The following is an 18,446-nucleotide window of genomic DNA, read 5'->3' as shown; positions in this document are numbered from 1 at the left end:
CTTTAAACTTTGTGGTATTATAATATTTAGAAAATTTGGATATATTTTTTGAGAAAAAGAAGTGACATATTTCTGTTGGACAGACATAAAAAGGGAAATAGTCAGTTGGAAGGGGAGGGCTAATATGGATTCCTTGAAAAACACCGCCAGTTCTTCTCCAAAGAGAACATTCTTCCCTCTGTTCTTAAAGAGTAAGGCTGGGCTCTAAGAAGTGACTTTGTCCTGCCTTATAGTCTTATGGTAGGTTGTCTTTCCTCTAGATAAAATGTGGCATCGGCCATCGTTTGGGCTTTCACATAGGTCTTGAGGGCATATCCACAACATCCCCTTGGTCCCAGGATGTTAAGAAATCTTTCACCCTTCAGACTTATGAGTGAGGTGGGCATGGGTGGGGCATAAATCACTAGCTGCCAAGGTTCACAAGATGATGGAAAGGCAACACTGAGGGAAATATCTGAGGTAGAAGGTCACTGACTCCCACAGGCTCTGCTTATCCTTGTCCGGCAATGTGAAATGTTAAAAATCGGAAAAGAGGACTAGAATTTGGAGAAGACTGTGAAATGTGCTGGAGAAACGGATGGTTCCTGTGAACTGCATGAGTTTTGGTCTGAAATGTTCTTTTAAAAAATATTATCCTATTTTATCTTCTCTACAGCTCTCATTGTTATCTGAAATTTTCTAACTTAATTACTCTATTCTTGTCTATATTATACAATTACTTTTTAAAAAAAATGCATTGATTTTTAGTATATTCACAATTAGTTGTGTAACCAATTACCACAATGTCAGAACATTTTTATCACCCGACCTAAAAAATCTCATATCAATTAGCTTAACTCCTCACTGTTCCTTAAATCCCCAGCCTTAGGCATCCACGAATCTACTTTTTGTTTGTATAGATTTGCCTATTCAGCACATTTCATATAAATGGAGTCATATGATATGTGTTCTTGTGTGACCAGCTTCTTGCACTTAGCATAACATTTTCAAGGTTTACTCCTGTAGTATGTTTCAGTACTTCAGTTTTATTGCCAAAAGATATTCCAATTGTATAGACATACTATCCTTTTTATCCATTCATGAGTTGATAGACATTTGGGTTCTTTCCACTTTTTGGCTATTATGAATAATGCTGCTATGAATATTCATGGACAAGTTTTTGTGCAGATGTATGTGCATTTTTCTTGGGGATATACCTAGAGGTAGAACTGGTGAGCCATATGGTAATTCTAATATTTAAAGTTTTAAGGAGTTGTTTCCCAAACTGTTTCCAAACTTTTCCAAAGCAGCCATATTATTTTACATTCTTACCAGCAACATATGAAGTTTCAATTTCTCCACATCCTTGTCAACATTTATTATTGTCTGGCTTTTATTATAGCCATCCTAGTGGATGTGAAGTGTATCTCACTGTGGTTTTGATTTGCATTTCTCTGATGCCTAGTGATTTGAGCATCTTTTCATGTGCTTATTGGCCATTTACATATACTGTTTGGAGAAATGTCTCTTTAGATCCTTTGCCCAGTTTTAATGTTGGGTTATTTGTCTCTTCTATGTTGAGTTGTACTAGTTCTTTATATATTCTAGATACTAGGTCTATATCAGATACATTATTTGGAAATAATTTCTCCCATTCTATGGCTTGTCTTTTTGTTTTCTTTTCTTTCTTTCTTTTTTTTTTACTAAGGATGAACACTTTATTTTTAAACACCAGGGAGGCAGAAACCCCTCCCCTCCCACCACCAAGAGGAACAAATGTTTCACTAAGTCTCTGGATGTAACAGTGTAATAGGCTTGGCATGAACCTGTTTGGGAAGTACAATGACTTCATCCTCGTTCCATGCAAGTATATTTTCAAGATCACCTCAATCGAAAATTTCTGGATCCTTAATTGAAAATATCACCCTATCCAATACCTCATTTCCTCTTTCTTTGTGTCGTGTCTTCTTTTTTTATTTCTTTTTCTTTTTCTTTTTTTTTATTAAGGTATTATTGATAGGCACTCTTATGAAGGTTTTACATAAAAAAACAATGTGGTTACTACATTCACCCATATTATTGTGTCCCCCACCATACCCTATTGCAGTCTCTGTCCATCAGTGTAGTAAGATGCCACAGATTCACTATTTGCCTTCTCTGTGCTACACTATCTTCCCTGTGACCTCTGCACACCATGTGTATGAAACATAATACTCCTCAATCCCGTTTTCCATTCCTCCCCACCCGCCCTCCTACTACCCTCCCTTTTGGTAACCACTAGTCCCTTCTTGGAGTCTGTAAGTCTGCAGCTGTTTTGTTCCTTCAGTTTTGCTTCGTTGTTATACTCCACAAATGAGGGACATCATTTGGCACTTGTCTTACTCTGCCTGGCTTATTTCACTCAGCATAATATCCTCCACAGCTCTGCCCATGTTGTTGCAGATGGTAGTATTTGTTTCTTTCTTATGGCTGAATAGTATTCCATTACGTATATGTACCACCTCTTCTTCATACATTCATCTACTGATGGACACTTAGGTTGCTTCCATGTCTTGGCTATTGTAAACAGTGTTGTGATAAACATGGGGGTGCAGATGTCTTTTTGAATCTGAGAACTTGTATTATTTGGGTAAATTCCTAGGAGTGGAATTCCCAGGTCAAATGGTATTTCTTTTTTTAGTTTTTTTCAGGAACCTCCGTATTGCTTTCCACAATGGTTGAACTAGCTTACGTTACCACCAGCAGTGTAGGAGGGTTCCCCTTTCTCTGCATCCTCACCAGCATTTGTTGTTCTTAGTCTTTTCAATGCTGGCCATCCTAACTGGTGTGAGGTGATATCTTATTGTGGTTTTAATTTGCATTTCTCTGATGATTAGTGATGTGGAGTATCTTTTCATGTTCTTGTTGGCCATCTGAATTTCTTCTTTGGAGAATTGCTCTTCATATCCTCCACCCACTTTTTAATCAGGTTATTTGCTTTTTGGGTGTTGAAGCGTGTGAGTTCTTTATGTATTTTGGATGTTAACCCCTTGTTGGATATGTCATTTACAAATATATTCTCCCACACTGTAGGATGCCTTTGCGTTCTGTTGATGGTGTCCTTTGCTGAACAGAAGCCTTTTAGTTTGATGTAGCCCCATGTGTTCATTTTTGTTTTGTTTCCCTTGCTTGAGGACATGCATTCAGGAACAAGTTGCTCATGTTTATATTCAGGAGATTTTTGCCTATGTTGTCTTCAAAGAGTTGTATGGTTTCATAACTAACATTCAGGTCTTTGATTCACTTTGAGTTTACTTTTGTGTATGGGGTTAAATAATAATTCAGTTTCATTCTCTTGCACGTAGCTGTCCAGTTTTGCCAACACCAGTTGTTGAAGAGGCTGTCATTTCCCCATTGTATATCCATGGCTCCTTTATCATACATTAATTGGCCACATATAGTTGGGTTTATATCTGAGCTCTCTAGTCGGTTCCATTGGTCTATTGTTTGTTCTTGTGCCAGTACCAAATTGTCTTGATTACTGTGGCTTTGTAGTAGAGCTTGAAGTTGGGGACTGTAATCCCCCCAGCTTTATTATTCCTTCTCAGGATTGATTTGGCTATTTGGGATCTTTTGTGGTTCCATATGAATTTTAGAACTATTTGCTTTAGTTCATTGAAGAAGGCTGTTGGTATTTTGATAGAAATTGCATTGAATCTGTAGACTGTTTAGGCAGGATGCCCATTTTGACAATATTAATTCTTCCTATCCATGAGCACAGGATGTGTTTCCATTTATTGGTGTCTTCTTTAATTTCTCTCATGAGTATCTTGCCATTTTCAGAGTATAGGTCTTTCACTTTCTTGGTTATGTTTATTCCTAGGTATTTTATTCTTTTTGATGCAATTGTGAAAGGAATTGTTTTCCTGATTTCTCTTTCTGCTAGTTCATCATTAGTGTATAGGAATGCAGCATATTTCTGTGTATTAATTTTGCATCCTGCAACTTTCCTGAATTCAGATACTAGATCTAATAGTTTTGGAGTGGATTCTTTAGGGATTTTTATGTACAATATCATGTCATCTGCAAACAGGGACAGTTTAACATCTTCTTTTCCAATCTGGATGCCTTTTATTTCTTTGTGTTGTCTGACTGCTGTGGCTAGGACCTTCAGTACTATGTTGAATAAAAGTGGAGAGATCCTTTTCTTGTTTCTGATCTTAAAGGAAAGGCTTTCAGCTTCTTGCCTTTAAGTATGATGTTGGCTGTGGGTGTGTCATATATGGACTTTATTATGTTGAGGTACTTGCCCTCTATACCCATTCTGTTGAGAGTTTTTATAATGAATGGATGTTGAATTTTGTTGAATGCTTTTTCAGCACTTAGGCAGATGATCATGTGGCTTTTGTCCTTCTTTTTGTTGATGTGGTGGATGATGTTGATGGATTTTCAAATATTGTGCCATCCTTGCATCCCTGGAATAAATCCTACTTGATCATGGTGTATGATCTTTTTCATAAATTTTTGAATTTGGTTTGCTAATATTTTGTTGAGTATTTTGCATCTTTTTTCATCAGGTATATTAGTTTGTAATTTTCTTTTTTTGTGGTGTCTTAGCCTGGTTTTGGTATTAGAGCTATGCTGACCTCATAAAATGAGTTTGCAAGTATTCCTTCTTCTTCTATTTAGGGAAAACTTTAAGGAGAATTGGTATTAGGTCTTTACTAAATGTTTGATAAAATTCAGCAGTGAAGCCATCTGGTACATAGCCTTTGTTCTTAGGTAGTTTTTGGATTTCCAATTCAATTTCGTTGCTGGTAATTGGTCTATTCGGATTTTCTGTTTCTTTCTGGGACAGCCTTGGAAGGTTGTATTTTTCTAGAAAGTTGTCCATTTCTTCTAGTTATCCAGTTTGTTAGCATATAGTTTTTCACAGTATTCTCTAATAATTCTTTGTATTTCTTTGGTGTCCATAGTGATTTTTCCTTTCTCATTTCTGATTCTTTTTATGTGTGTAGACTCTCTTTTTTTCTTGATATGTCTGGCTAGGGGTTTATCTATTTTCTTTATTTTCTCAAAGAACCAACTTTTGCTTTCATTGATTCTTTCTATTGTTTCATTCTTCTCGATTTTATTTATTTCTGATCTAATGTTTATTATGTCCCTCCTTCTACTGACTTTGGCCCTCATTTGTTCTTCTTTTTCTAGTTTCATTCATTGTGAGTTTAGACTGTTCATATGGGATTGTTCCTCTTTCCTGAGGTAGACCTGTATTGCAATATACTTTCCTCTCAGCATGTTCTTCACTGTGTCCGACAGATTTTGCAGTGTTGAATTATTGTAGTTATTTGTCTCCATATACTGTTTGATATCTGTTTTTTATTTGGTCATTGATCTGTTGCTTATTTAGGAGCATGTTGTGAAGCCTCAACGCAATTGTTGGGATTTTTTGTTTTCTTTGCGTAACTTATTTCTACTTTAATACCTTTGAGATCTGAGAAGCTGGTTGGTACAATTTCAATCTTTTTGAGTTTACTGAGGCTCTTTTTGTGGCCTAGTATATGATAAATTCTTAAAAATGTTCCATGTGCCCTTGAGAAGAATGTGTATCCTGTTACTTTTGGATGGAGAGTTCTGTGGGTGTCTGTTAGGTCCATCTGTTCTAATGTGTTGTTCATTGCTTCTGTCTCCTTACTTATTTTCTGTCTAGTTGATCTGTCCTTTGGAGTGAGTGGTGTATTGAAGTCTCCTAAAATGAATGCATTGCATTCTATTTCCTCCTTTAATTTTGTTAGTGTTTGTTTCATATATGTAGGTGCTCCTGTGTTGAGTGCATAGATATTTTTTATTTATTTATTTTTATTTTGGTATCATTAATCTACAATTACAGAAAGAACATTACGTTTACTAGGTTTCCCACTTCACCAAGTCCCCCCCACATACCCCTTCACAGACACTGTCCATCTGCATAGTAAGATGCTGTAAAATCACTACTTGTCTTCTCTGTGTTGCACAGCCCTCCCTGTGCCCCCCACACACTATACATGCTAATCGTACTGCCTTCTTTCTTTTTCCCTGCCCTTATCCCTCCATTCCCACCCATTGTTCCCAGTCCCTTTCTCTTTGGTAACTATTAGTCCATTCTTGGGTTCTGTGATTCTGCTGCTGTTTTGTTCCTTCAGTTTTCCTTTGTTCTTATACTCCACATATGAGTGAAATCATTTGGCACTTGTCTTTCTCCCCCTGGCTTATTTCACTGAGCATAATACCCTCTAGCTCCATCCATGCTGTTGCACATGATAGGATCTGTTTTTTTCTTATGGCTGAGTAATATTCCATTGTGTATATGTACCACATCATCTTTATACATTCATCTACTGATGAACATTTAGGTTGCTTCCATATCTTGGCTATTCTAAATAGTGCAGTGATAAACATAGGGGTGCATCTGTCTTTTTCAAACTGGAGTGCTGCATTCTTAGGGCAAATTCCTAGAAGTGGAATTCCTGGGTCAAATGGTGTTTCTATTTTGAGCATTCTGAGGAACCTCCATACTGCTTTCCACAATGGTAGAACTAATTTACATTCCCACCGGCAGTGTAGGAGGGTTCCCTTTTCTCCACAACCTCACCAAAATTTGTTGTTGTTTGTCTTTTGGATGATGGTGATCCTTACTGGTGTGAGGTGATATCTCATTGTGGTTTTAATTTGCATTTCTCTGATGATTAGCGATGTGGAGCATCTTTTCATGTGCCTGTTGGCCATCTGGATCTCTTCTTTGGAGAACTGTCTATTCATCTCCTCTGCCCATTTTTTAATTGGATTATTTGCTTTTTGTTTGTTGAGGTGTGTGAGCTCTTTATATATTTTGGATGTCAACCCTTTATCGGATCTGTCATTTATGAATATATTCTCCCATATTGTAGGATACCTTTTTGTTCTATTGCTGGTGTCCTTTGCTGTACAGAAGCTTTTTAGCTTGATATAGTTCACCTTGTTCATTTTTGCCTTTGTTTCCCTTGCCCAGGGAGATATGTTCATGAAGAAGTCACTCATGTTTATGTCCATGAGATTTTTGCCTATGTTTTTTTCTAAGAGTTTTATGGTTTCATGACTTACATTCAGGTCTTTGATCCATTTTGAATTTACTTTTGTGTATGGGGTTAGACAGTAATCCAGTTTCATTCTCTTACATGTAGCTGTCCAGTTTTGCCAGCACCATCTGTTGAAGAGACTGTCCTTTCCCCATTGTATGTCCTTGGCTTCTTTATCGTTTATTAATTGGATATATATGTTTGGGTTAATGTCTGGAGTCTCTATTCTGTTCCGCTGGTCTGTGGTTCTGTTCTTCTGCTAGTACCAAATTGTCTTGATTACTGTGGCTTTGTAGTAGAGCTTGAAGTTAGGGAGCGAGATCCCCCCACTTTATTCTTCCTTCTCAGGATTGCTATGGTTATTTGGGGTCATTGGCGGTTCAATATGAATTTTGAACTATTTGTTCCAGTTCATTGAGAATGCTGTTGGTAATTTGATAGGGATTACATTGAATTTGTATATTGCTTTGGGCAGGATGGCCATTTTGACGATATTAATTCTTCCTAGCCAGGAGCATGGGATGAGTTTCCATTTGTTAGTGACCTCTTTAATTTCCCTTAACAGTGTCTTGTAGTTTTCAGGGTATAGGTCTTTCACTTTCTTGGTTAGGTTTATTCCTAGATACTTTATTCTTTTTGATGCTATTGTGAATGGAAATGTTTTCCTGATTTCTCTTTCTATTAGTTCATTGTTAGTGTATAGGAAACCTCAGATTTCTGTGTGTTAATTTTGTATCCTGCAACTTTGCTGAATTCCAATATTAGCACTTGTAGTTTTGCAGTGGAGTCTTTAGGGTTTTTTATGTACAATATCATGTCATCTGCAAATAGTGACAGTTTGACTTCTTTTTTACCAACTTGGATTCATTGTATTTCTTTGTTTTGTCTGATTGCCATGGCTAGGACCTCCAGTACTATGTTGAATAACAGTGGGGAGGGTGGGCATCCCTGTCTTGTTCCCAATCTCAGAGGAAAAGCTTTCAGCCTCTCACTGTTCAGTATGATGTTAGCTGTGGGTTTATCATATATGGCCTTTATTATGTTGTGGTACTTGCCCTCTATGCCCATTTTGTTGAGAGTTTTTATCATGAACGGATGTTGAATTTTGTTGAATGCTTTTTCAGCATCTATGGAGATGATCATGTGGTTTTTGTTGTTCTTTTTGTTGATGTGGTGGATGATGTTGATGGATTTTCGAATGTTGTACCATCCTTGCATCCCTGGGATTAATCGCACTTGGTCATGGTGTATGTTCTTCTTGGTGTATTTTTGAATTAAGTTTGCTAATATTTTATTGGGTATTTTTGCATCTACATTCATCAGGGATATTGGTCTGTAGTTTTCTTTTTTTTGGTGGGGTCTTTGCCTGGTTTTGGTATTAGGGTGATGTTGGCTTCATAGAATGAGTTTTGGAGTATTCCCTCCTCTTCTATTTTGTGGAAAACTTTAAGGAGAATGGTATTATGTCTTCTCTGTATGTCTGATAAAATTCCGAGGTAAATCCATCTGGCCTGGGGTTTTGTTCTTGGGTATTTTTTTGATTACCTTTTCAATTTCATTGCTGGTAATTGGTCTGTTTAGATTTTCTGTTTCTTTCTGGGTCAGTCTTAGAAGGTTGTATTTTTCTAGGAAGTTGTCCATTTCTCCTAGGTTTTCCAGCTTGTTAGCATATAGGTTTTCATAGTATTCTCTAATAATTCTTTGTATTTCTGTGGGGTCCGTCGTGATTTTTCCTTTCTCGTTTCTGATTCTGTTGATGTGTGTTGACTCTCTTTTTCTCTTAATAAGTCTGGCTAGAGGCTTATCTATTTTGTTTATTCTCTCGAAGAACCAGCTCTTGGTTTCATTGATTTTTGCTATTGTTTTATTCTTCTCAATTTTATTTATTTCTTCTCTGATCTTTATTATGTCCCTCCGTCTGCTGACCTTAGGCCTCATTTGTTCTTCTTTTTCCAGTTTCGATAATTTTGACATTAGACTAATCATTTGGGATTGTTCTTCCTTCTTTAAATATGCCTGGATTGCTATATACTTTCCTCTTAAGACTGCTTTTGCTGTGTCCCACAGAAATTGGGGCTTTGTGTTGTTGTTGTCATTTGTTTCTATATATTGCTGGATCTCCATTTTAATTTGGTCATTGATCCATTGATTATTTAGGAGCATGTTGTTAAGCCACCATGCGTTTGTGAGCCTTTTTGCTTTCTTTGTACAATTTATTTCTAGTTTTATACCTTTGTGGTCTGAAAAGTTGGTTGGTAGGATTTCAATCTTTTGGAATTTACTGAGGCTCTTTTTGTGGCCTAGTATGTGGTCTGTTCTGGAGAAGTTCCATGTGCACTTGAGAAGAATGTGTATCCTGTTGCTTTAGGATGTAGAGTTCTATAGATGTCTGTTAGGTCCATCTATTCTAGTGTGTTGTTCAGTGCCTCTGTTTCCTTACTTATTTTGTGTCTAGTGGATCTGTCCTTTGGAGTGAGTGGTGTGTTAAAGTCTCCTAGAATGAATGCATTGCATTCTATTTCCTCCTTTAATTCTGTTAGTGTTTGTTTCACATATATTGGTGCTCCTGTATTGGGTGCATATATGTTTATAATAGTTATATCCTCTTGTTGGACTGAGCCCTTTATCATTATGTAATGTCCTTCTTTATCTCTTGTTACTTTCTTTGTTTTGAAGTCTGTTTTGTCTGATACTAGTATTGCAACATCTGCTTTTTTCTCTTTGTTGTTTGCGTGAAATATCCTTTCCCATCCCTTGACTTTAAGTCTGTGCATGTCTTTGGGTTTGAGGTGAGTCTCTTGTAAGCAGCATATGGATGGGTCTTCCTTTTTTATCCATTCTATTACTCTGTGTCTTTTGATTGGTGCATTCAGTCCATTTATATTTAGAGTGATTATTGACAGATATGTACTTATTGCCATTGTAGGCTTTAGGTTCGTGGTTACCAAAGGTTCAAGGTTAGCTTGTTTACTGTGTGACTTTACTGGCTTATTGAGCTGTTATAAACACAGTCTGATGATTATTTCTTTCCCTTCTTTTTCCTTCTTCTCCATTCTTCATATATTGGGTGTTTTGTTCTGTGCTCTTTTTAGGAGTGCTCCCATCTAGAGCAGTCCCTCTAGGATACCCTGTAGAGGTGGTTTGTGGAAGGCAAATTCCCTCAACCTTTTCTTGTCTGGGAATTGTTTAATCCCTCCTTCATATTTAAATGATAATCGTGCTGGATACAGTATTCCTGGTTCAAGGCCCTTGTGTTTCATTGCATTAAATATATCATGCCATTCTCTTCTGGCCTGTAGGGTTTCTGTTAAGAAGTCTGATGATAGCCTGATGTGTTTTACTTTGTAGGTGACCTTTTTTCTCTCTCTGGCTGCCGTTAATACTCTGTCCTTGTCCTTGATCTTTGCCATTTTAAGTATTATGTGTCTTGGTGTTGTCCTCTTTGGGTCCCATCTCTCGGGATTTCTGTGTGCCTCTGTAGTCTCAGCAACTATTTCCTCCCCCAGTTTGGGGAAGTTCTCAGCAATTATTTCTTCAATGACACTTTCTATCCCTTTTTCTCTCTCTTCTTCCTCTGGTACCCCTATAATGCAGATATTGTTCCTTTTGGATTGGTCACACAGTTCTCTTAATATTGTTTCATTTCTGAGATCCTTTTATCTCTCTCTGCGTCAGCTTCTATGCGTTCCTGTCCTCTGGTTTCTATTCCATCAATGGCCTCTTGCATCTTATCTATTCTGCTTATAAATCCTTCTAGAATTTGTTTCACTTCTGTAATCTCCCTCCAGACATCTGTAAATCTCCCTCCGGACTTCATCCTGTAGCTCTTGCATATTTCTCTGCATCTCTGTCAGCATGTTTATGATTTTTATTTTGAATTCTTTTTCAGGGAGACTGGTTAGGTCAGCCTCTGCAGATCCTTTCTCACATGTTGTTTGAACTATCCTGGACTGGACTAAATTTTTTTGCCTTTTCATGGTGATAGTGGTGGCTGTAAGCAGGCTGCGGGTGTGTCAGGTGGGAGAAGACAGTCCTTTCCTGCTTGCTGGATGCCTTGCCCTTTTCCGCTGCCTGTGACGGTTACCCACACTCCTGGAGCAGCCACCGGGTTAGTCCCCTAATCTGCTGTGGGCGGGGTCTCCGTCAGACCAGCATGGAGCCCTGCGGGGAGTGGTAGGCACGCCAGGTGCGCTCCTACTTCCTCGCAGCACCTCCGCTGGGCAGCTGTGTGGCAGCAGCGGCCTTTGGGTGTGGCCCGGGTGGCTGTGCATTGGGCTGGGATTCCAGTCAGCTGCTGGGAGCACGCCTGCTCCCTCTGGCTCCACTGCAGGTGCGCGTGGGGCTCTCCTGTGCGGGCCTCTACCGGGCTCCTCTGGCTTCACTGCCACTGGTGCGTGCGAGCCGTGCCCGGGCTGTTCAGTTGCGCTGCTGCGGGCTTGCACAAGCCTCTCCTGGTCCCATCTGGTGCCGCTGGTGCATGGATCTGCTCCCGGTCCCTTCTGGTGCTGCTGTCCCTGGCACACGCTGCCACTCTCACGCTACTGGGCCGGTGTGTCGGGGTCTGTGCCAGTTGGAGGAAAGACTGGCAGGCTGCTTAGTGCCTGAGGGGCTTCAGAGCTGCACTCTGAAGGTTTAGGGCGCCTAAGTTTCCCCAGGATTCCCAGCTGCTAGCTTTGTGTGCCGGGACAACTTCATCCAGCCATGGGGTCCCTGTCTTTTTAAGACTTGCAGAAAGCACTCGCTTTTCTTTTGTCTCAGGGGTGCTGGTTGCAGAGACCGGCCCACAGGTTTTGCTTTTCCATTTCTCTAATATCCAGCACCCCATGCACCTTGTATCTGCATTCCAGGTGCGGATTTCTAGAGCTGGTTGTTTAGCAGTCTTGGGCTTTCACTCCTCCCCATTCTGACTCCTTTCTTCCCTCCAGGTTTTGGGGTGGGGGAGCATTCGGGTCCCGCCTGGCCGCGGCTTGTATCTTACCCCCTTCATGTGATGTTGAGTTCTCACAGATGTAGATGTATCCTGGCTGTTGTACTGTATCCACTGGTGTCTCTTATAGGAATAGTTGTATTTATTGTATTTTCATAAATATATATGTTTTGGGGAGGAGATTTCCTCTGAACTACTCATGCCACCATCTTCCCATGATCCTCGGGTGCATAGATATTTATAATGGTTATATCTTCTTGTTGGATAGACCCCTTTATCACTATGTAATGTCCTTCTTTGTCTCTTGTGAGTTTCTTTTTTTGAGGTCTATTTTGTCAAATACAAGTACTGCAACTCCTGCTTTTTTCTCCCTTAATTGCATGAAGTATATTTTCCATCCCTTCACTTTTAATCTGTGTATGTCTTTGGGTTTAAAATGAGTCTTCTGTAGGCAGCATATAGATGGGTCTTGTTTTTTTATCCATTCAGTGATTCTATGTCTTTTATTGGTGCATTCAGACCATTTACATTTAGGGTGATTATCGATATGTATGTACTTATTGCCATTGCAGGCTTTAGATTCGTGGTTACCAAAGGTTCAAGGTTAACTTCCTTACTATCTAAGAGTCTAACTTAACTCACTTAGTATGCTATTACAAACACAATCTGTAGGTTCCTTTCTTCTCCTCCTTTTTCTTCCTTCTCCATTCTTTATATATTAGGTATCATATTCTGTACTTTTTGTCTATCCCTTGACTGACTTTGGGGGTAGGTGATTTAATTTTGCATTTGCTAAGTAATTAATTGTTCTACTTTCTTTACTGAGGTTTTATTACCCATGGTGATGGCTGTTTAGCCTTAGGAACACTTCTTTCTATAGCAGTCCCTCCAAAATACACTGCAGAGATGCTTTGTGGGTGGTAGATTCTATCAGCTTTTGCTTATCTGGAAATTGTTTAATCCCTCCTTCAAATTTAAATGATAATCATGCTGGATACAGTATTCTTGGTTTGAGGCCCTTCTGCTTCATTGCATTAAATATATCACACCCTTCCCTTCTGGCCTGTAAAGTTTCTGCTGAGAAGTCTGATAATAGCCTTATGGATTTTCCTTCTTATGTGACCTTATTTCTCTGTCTGGCTGCTTTTAATAGTCTGTCCTTATTCTTGATCTTTGCTATTTTAATTATTATATGTCTTGGTGTTGTCTTCCTTGGTCCCTTGTGTTGGTATATCTGTGCACCTCCATGGCCTGAGAGATTATCTCCTTTCCCAGACTGAGGAAGTTTTCAGCAATTACCTCCTCAAAGACACTTTCTATCCCTTTTTCTCTCTTCTCTTCTTCTGGTACCTGTATAGTATGAATATTGTTCTGTTTGGATTGGTCACACAGTTCTCTAAGTATTCTTTCATTCTTAGAGATCCTTTTTTCTCTCTGTGCCTCGGCCTGCTTTATTCCTCTTCTTTAATTTCTATTTCATTTATCATCTCCTCCACCATATCTAATCCTCCCTGAAGAATCTCCATTGTATTCCTTCATGATTGGATGTCTGACCGGAATTTGTTCCTGAGTTCTTGAATATTTTTCTGTACCCCCATGAGCATGATTATGATTTTTATTTTGAAAACTCTTTTAGTAACATCGATGAGATCGGTTTCATTTGACTCTTTTTCTGATGTTTGTATGATTTTGGTTTGAACCAGTTTCGTTTCCTTTGATGTTTCATATTTGTATATGGCACCCTCTAGTGCCCAGAAGCTCTACTCTCTGGAGCTGCTCAGCCCCTGGAGCATTTTTGAGTGTCATAGGAGAGCAGTATTGGTGCCTTGATGGAGGAAAGAGCAGTTTCCTGCTTCCTGGCTGCTATGCCTGTCTCCACTGCCTGAAACAGTGGGCCGAACACACAGGTGTAAGCCTCTGTGCTTTGTGATTGTAGTTGCTGTAGGTGAGGCTTCCCTCTGGCTGGCCTAAATGCCAGGGCAGGGCTTGCCAGTTTGTGAGCCAGGGGTGGACTGGCTGGGAGAAGGTGCAACAGGCTGCGTGTCACAGTGGTGGGCCTTGGAGCTGTGTATACAGCCATGGGGATGGAGTTCCTGAAGCTCCTGAATATTCCCAAACTTCTGGGAAGAGTGTGCTTGGACAATTTTGTCTTCCTGTCCTTTCCCTTGAGTAGTTAGCTCTGTGCAATCCTCGCCCTGTTAGGGGTCCTTTTGCTGTTAGGAAGTCTCTCAGACTGCCTGCCTTTCTTTTGTCCCAGAGCAGCCAGATATGGATCCCTGTTTTCCACAAGCAGCTGGAATCTCAGTCTCTCCAGGTATTCCACCTGTGTTAGCTTGGCAATCCCACTTATCACCAGAGCACCACGCAATGTAGGTTTGTGGTCCTAGAGCAGATCTCCAGAGCTAGTTGTTCAGCAGTCCAGGCCTTCATTCCTCCCTATTTTATTTCTCTTCCTCTCACCAGTGAGCTGGGGTGGGGGAAGGGCTTAGGTCTGGTCAGATCGTGGTTGTGGAACATTACCCTGTTCCATGAGGTCTTTTCTTTTGTCCAGGTTTATGCAGTCTGGTGCAGCCTTCTTTCCTGTTGCTCTTTCAGGATTAGTTGTATTAATTATATTTTTGTATTATGTGTGGTTTTATGAGGAAACCTCTGTTTCACCTCTCATGCCGCCCTCTTTAGTTCTTTAGTGTCATCTCTTTTCATTTTCTTGATAGTGTCCTCTGACTGACACAGTTTTTAATTTCAATGAAATCCAACTTACCTATTTTATCTTTTGTCTCTTATGCTTTTGGTGTCATATCTAAGACACCATTGCCAAATCCAATCCAGAAGATTTATACCTTGTTTTCTTTTAAGTGTTTCATAGTTTCAGCTGTTATATTTAGGTCTATGATCCATCTTGAGGTTATTTTGGGTATTTTGTGGTCTAGTGATAGGTAGAGGTCCTACTTATTTCATTCACATATGGATGCCCTGTGGTACCAGCACTATTTGAAAAGATTAATTTCCCCCCTTCAGACCTTTTGGTATCCTTGTCAAAAATCAGTTGACCATAATTGTAAGGGTTTATTTCTGGACTAGTCCCTTATTAATAAATGTTTGATTAGTGGAAGTGTGAGATAGCACATTGTCCTGTCCTTTCCTTTTACAGTACTTGGTATCTTGTAATTTGATTATTTACTTCATGTTTATATTTCCCACCAGTTGAGAAGCTTTTTGAGGGCAGGGAACATGGTGCCTTACTCATGGGTAGGCACAATGTCCAGCTTTGTGCTTGATACCTGGAGATAGAAGCTCAAGCATATTTTATTAGTGGACTCACTGCTTCCACTATTAACTTTGGCTGTGGTCCAGACTAGCCTTTGTCTTCAGAAAGTTACTCTGATGACCTTTAGGACCATGACATCCGAAGGGGACTCCCAGACAACTTTATTTTGAAATATCAAGATATAATGAACACAGCAGGTGTCACCTCTGGGTGCATGTATTTTCAGACATCTTTGGAAAAAAAATAATGAGGGATGCTCCTGTGACAGCAGCCAGGAGATGGCCATCAACAGTATTAAGAAGTCTCTTGTGAGGAAAGAGTAGCATTTAGAGCTGTGTTTCCATCACAAAATTAATTTGATCTGTGTCTTCAGACAATGTCTTATCTGAGCCTACAGGCCAAGGCTTCTTAGTGCTGCAGCCACTGAACCTGTCAGCTCCCAAATACTGGCAAATGACTCATTATTTTTTCATTTAATTAAATGGCCTGTGGTATTGTTGCATTGCAAACCTGTCAGAGGATGCCTCTAAAACAGTTTCTGAAAGGAATGAAAGCTTTTATTTGAAAATAGATATGTAGCTGAGAGAAATTTGGATTATACTAGATTTTAGACATTAACTATTTATCCCAATCTAGTACCTTTATTTTTATAACCAAATATGCTCACATCAACAAAAAAAGAATAAAGGAATTTTCTGAGAACAGGATAAACAGATGTTGCTTTGGAAACTAAAAGAATTGGTGAGTATTTTAACCTATGTTGTCTTCTGAACTTTTATAGGTAAGCAACAAATTAAGAGTAATCAAAATTAGTATAGACTGTTGAGTTCTGACTTCAAAGAGTTGAAACTATTTAGGCTAGGAGCTAGTTTTGCTGCTTTGTCTTATTTTTAAATCTCAGCAAAGAAAAGTCTTAAAGCTTGAAACGTTTATAAATATCTCTGAAAGTTCAAAACTCAGTTGATTAGAATCCTTATAAACAGACATTTTTGAAATTGAGCTTCATTTCTTGAGCTTCATTGAATCTACTGTGCTGTGCCAGGCTTACAAATACTTTGCACCATTTTTAAAGTTGTTGAGTTATATATTTTTAGTAACCACTTATTAAGAATAAAGAGGCCTCCCCCTCCTGAGGGTGGTGACTGAGGAATTGATGTCTTGTGTTCTGATGAGTAAAAAAACACCATTATCCTCAGCCTATTTACTACATTGTCATATAATAATTAAATGGATGAACTCAAAATAAATACCATTTCAATTAGTAGAACCTAGTTCCCAAAACTTTTCATTTTGCAAACAAGGAAAAAGAGAGACTTGAAAATGATTCGCTTTTGGGATTTGGGGAAGTTCGAAATTGGAAAATAAAATCCAGAATATCCATTATTTACTGCAGCTGTCCATTTTAGTGCCTCAAGGCTGAATAGCTTGCCTTTAAGCTCTTTCTGTGTTTCTATTCTAAAGTAGCCATTGACTACATATGTAATGCCAGCACTGGGCTCTGAGCTATTCAAATGCCACCCTTGTGCTTACTTGTCTCACTGTGGGAGTTCAGGAATGCTTGTTAAGGAGCTTACCACTCTTAACTGGAAACCTGGGAATAAGAGTGTTTAGCATCAAAGCTTAATTAAAGTTTTAAACTTTCAGGAGTGCTTCCTTAACTCTGTTCTCAGTCTTCTCCATTTTCAAGTTGTGATTTAGAGTCATTTTTTCAAATGTCATTAAAAAGTGTAAATATGTCATAATAAAAAGAGGTACTTACTGAAGGAGTGAGTTTAAGTTCTGACCTCTCCCGATCTCCTTGTTCGAAGAACTCACTGGTTACAAGTTCAGCCACCTGAAACATATAAAAATTTTAATTTATGGCTATGTGTAATTTATCATGAGACTTAGAAGTTATTTCTGCCTTATGTGGGGGTGATTATCTTCAACACAGACAATCATTTAAAAAGCTTTTGAGGAAGTGTATTATCTCATGTGCTTGATAGCATTACAGAATTTAATCAATGAAACTGATTTCCTTTTAATCAGAAGAACTTCTGCAATGTATTTTTAGATGCCAGTAGATGATCTCAGACAGTATTGTTCCATATTTGGGATGAGGCACTGGGTTGCCACCTTCGAAGTAGGAAATGTTCTTTTACAGAAAAACGAAGCAAATAAAACCTAATAATAACTTATGGATAGTATATTTGTAATGACAATTCAGCCAACTTTTGGTTGTTTTCATGTAGATGTTTTACTATGCATTTTTCCACTTTTCATCCACTAGTCAAACCAAAGAGAAGCTTCTCCAAGCCCTGCACTTCTAAAGATAGCTTTGGAAAGCAAATTGATATGACAGATAAGTGTTCAATAGGTATTTTCAACAACATTATGGTGTGCATCCAGGAAATCTCTGAGATGAACTAGATGGATTTACAAAATATTGGAAGAGTAGAAAAAAATCCCAGATAACTTGATGGCAAGAAAATCTGGATCCCCTGACTAATTTTCCTCTATTCCAAGCTCTCACAAAGATGAAGTTCTTAGCCTGGCAAAGGCTAGAATGTTTAATTTTGGTCAAGTGCATAGAATCAAGATAATTTACCTAAATGCATCTCTCAAGAGATTTTTGTCAAACATAAGTCATAACCATGGATAAAACATAAAAACAACATTACATATACACACATACATACACAAATGCCTGAGAGTGCATGTTTGTAGTTCATTTATAAAGAAATAGAATATCTACCCAGTTCAGATTTTAAATATTTCTAATAAGGAATGTGAGTATATTAAAAAAACTCAACTACATAAAACTAGTTAGAACTCACTCAATTTTTCTAGGCCCTGATTCACTTCTTTAGCACTCTGGGCCTCCTCTGTCCCTGGCGTCTCTTTCAAGAAGAAATGGTCCCCTAAGGGACTGGCCTCATTTATTCAGTTCCCAGAACTCTCCTTCAGATCGCTCTGAGGTGAGCCTTTTGCATTAACAAATGCAAATACACACATCAGGTTACCCCAAAGTGGGAGTCCTGCATAGGTTTGTAGCCCCTGGACAGCAAAGAAATTAAAACAAAACCCTGTCCTTAATCTTTCTAAAGCAGTCCTGGGTATCTCCCCTGTGCTTCTTTCACAGCTCAACTTGCACCACCATTTCTTTTGTACTTAAAAACCCAATCAGGAACATTAAGTGACTCCTGATTGGATTTTTTAT

At 38.8% G+C, this 18,446-nt stretch overlaps 1 protein-coding gene across 1 annotated transcript in view; it reads right to left on the bottom strand.

The window, feature by feature from the left end:
• PDE11A (phosphodiesterase 11A) overlaps positions 1 to 18,446 on the bottom strand; it is a 395,750-nt gene that overhangs the window by 35,257 nt on the left and 342,047 nt on the right. Inside the window, exon 18 of the mRNA XM_036879447.2 lies at positions 17,007 to 17,081. Coding sequence (XP_036735342.2) covers positions 17,007 to 17,081 — 75 coding nt within the window. The remainder of the gene's footprint in view (positions 1 to 17,006; positions 17,082 to 18,446) is intronic.

The sequence above is a fragment of the Manis pentadactyla genome, chromosome 6 (assembly GCF_030020395.1).
Source record: "Manis pentadactyla isolate mManPen7 chromosome 6, mManPen7.hap1, whole genome shotgun sequence".
Taxonomy (NCBI): Eukaryota; Metazoa; Chordata; class Mammalia; order Pholidota; family Manidae; genus Manis; species Manis pentadactyla.
This window is presented reverse-complemented; position numbering and strand designations above follow the sequence as displayed.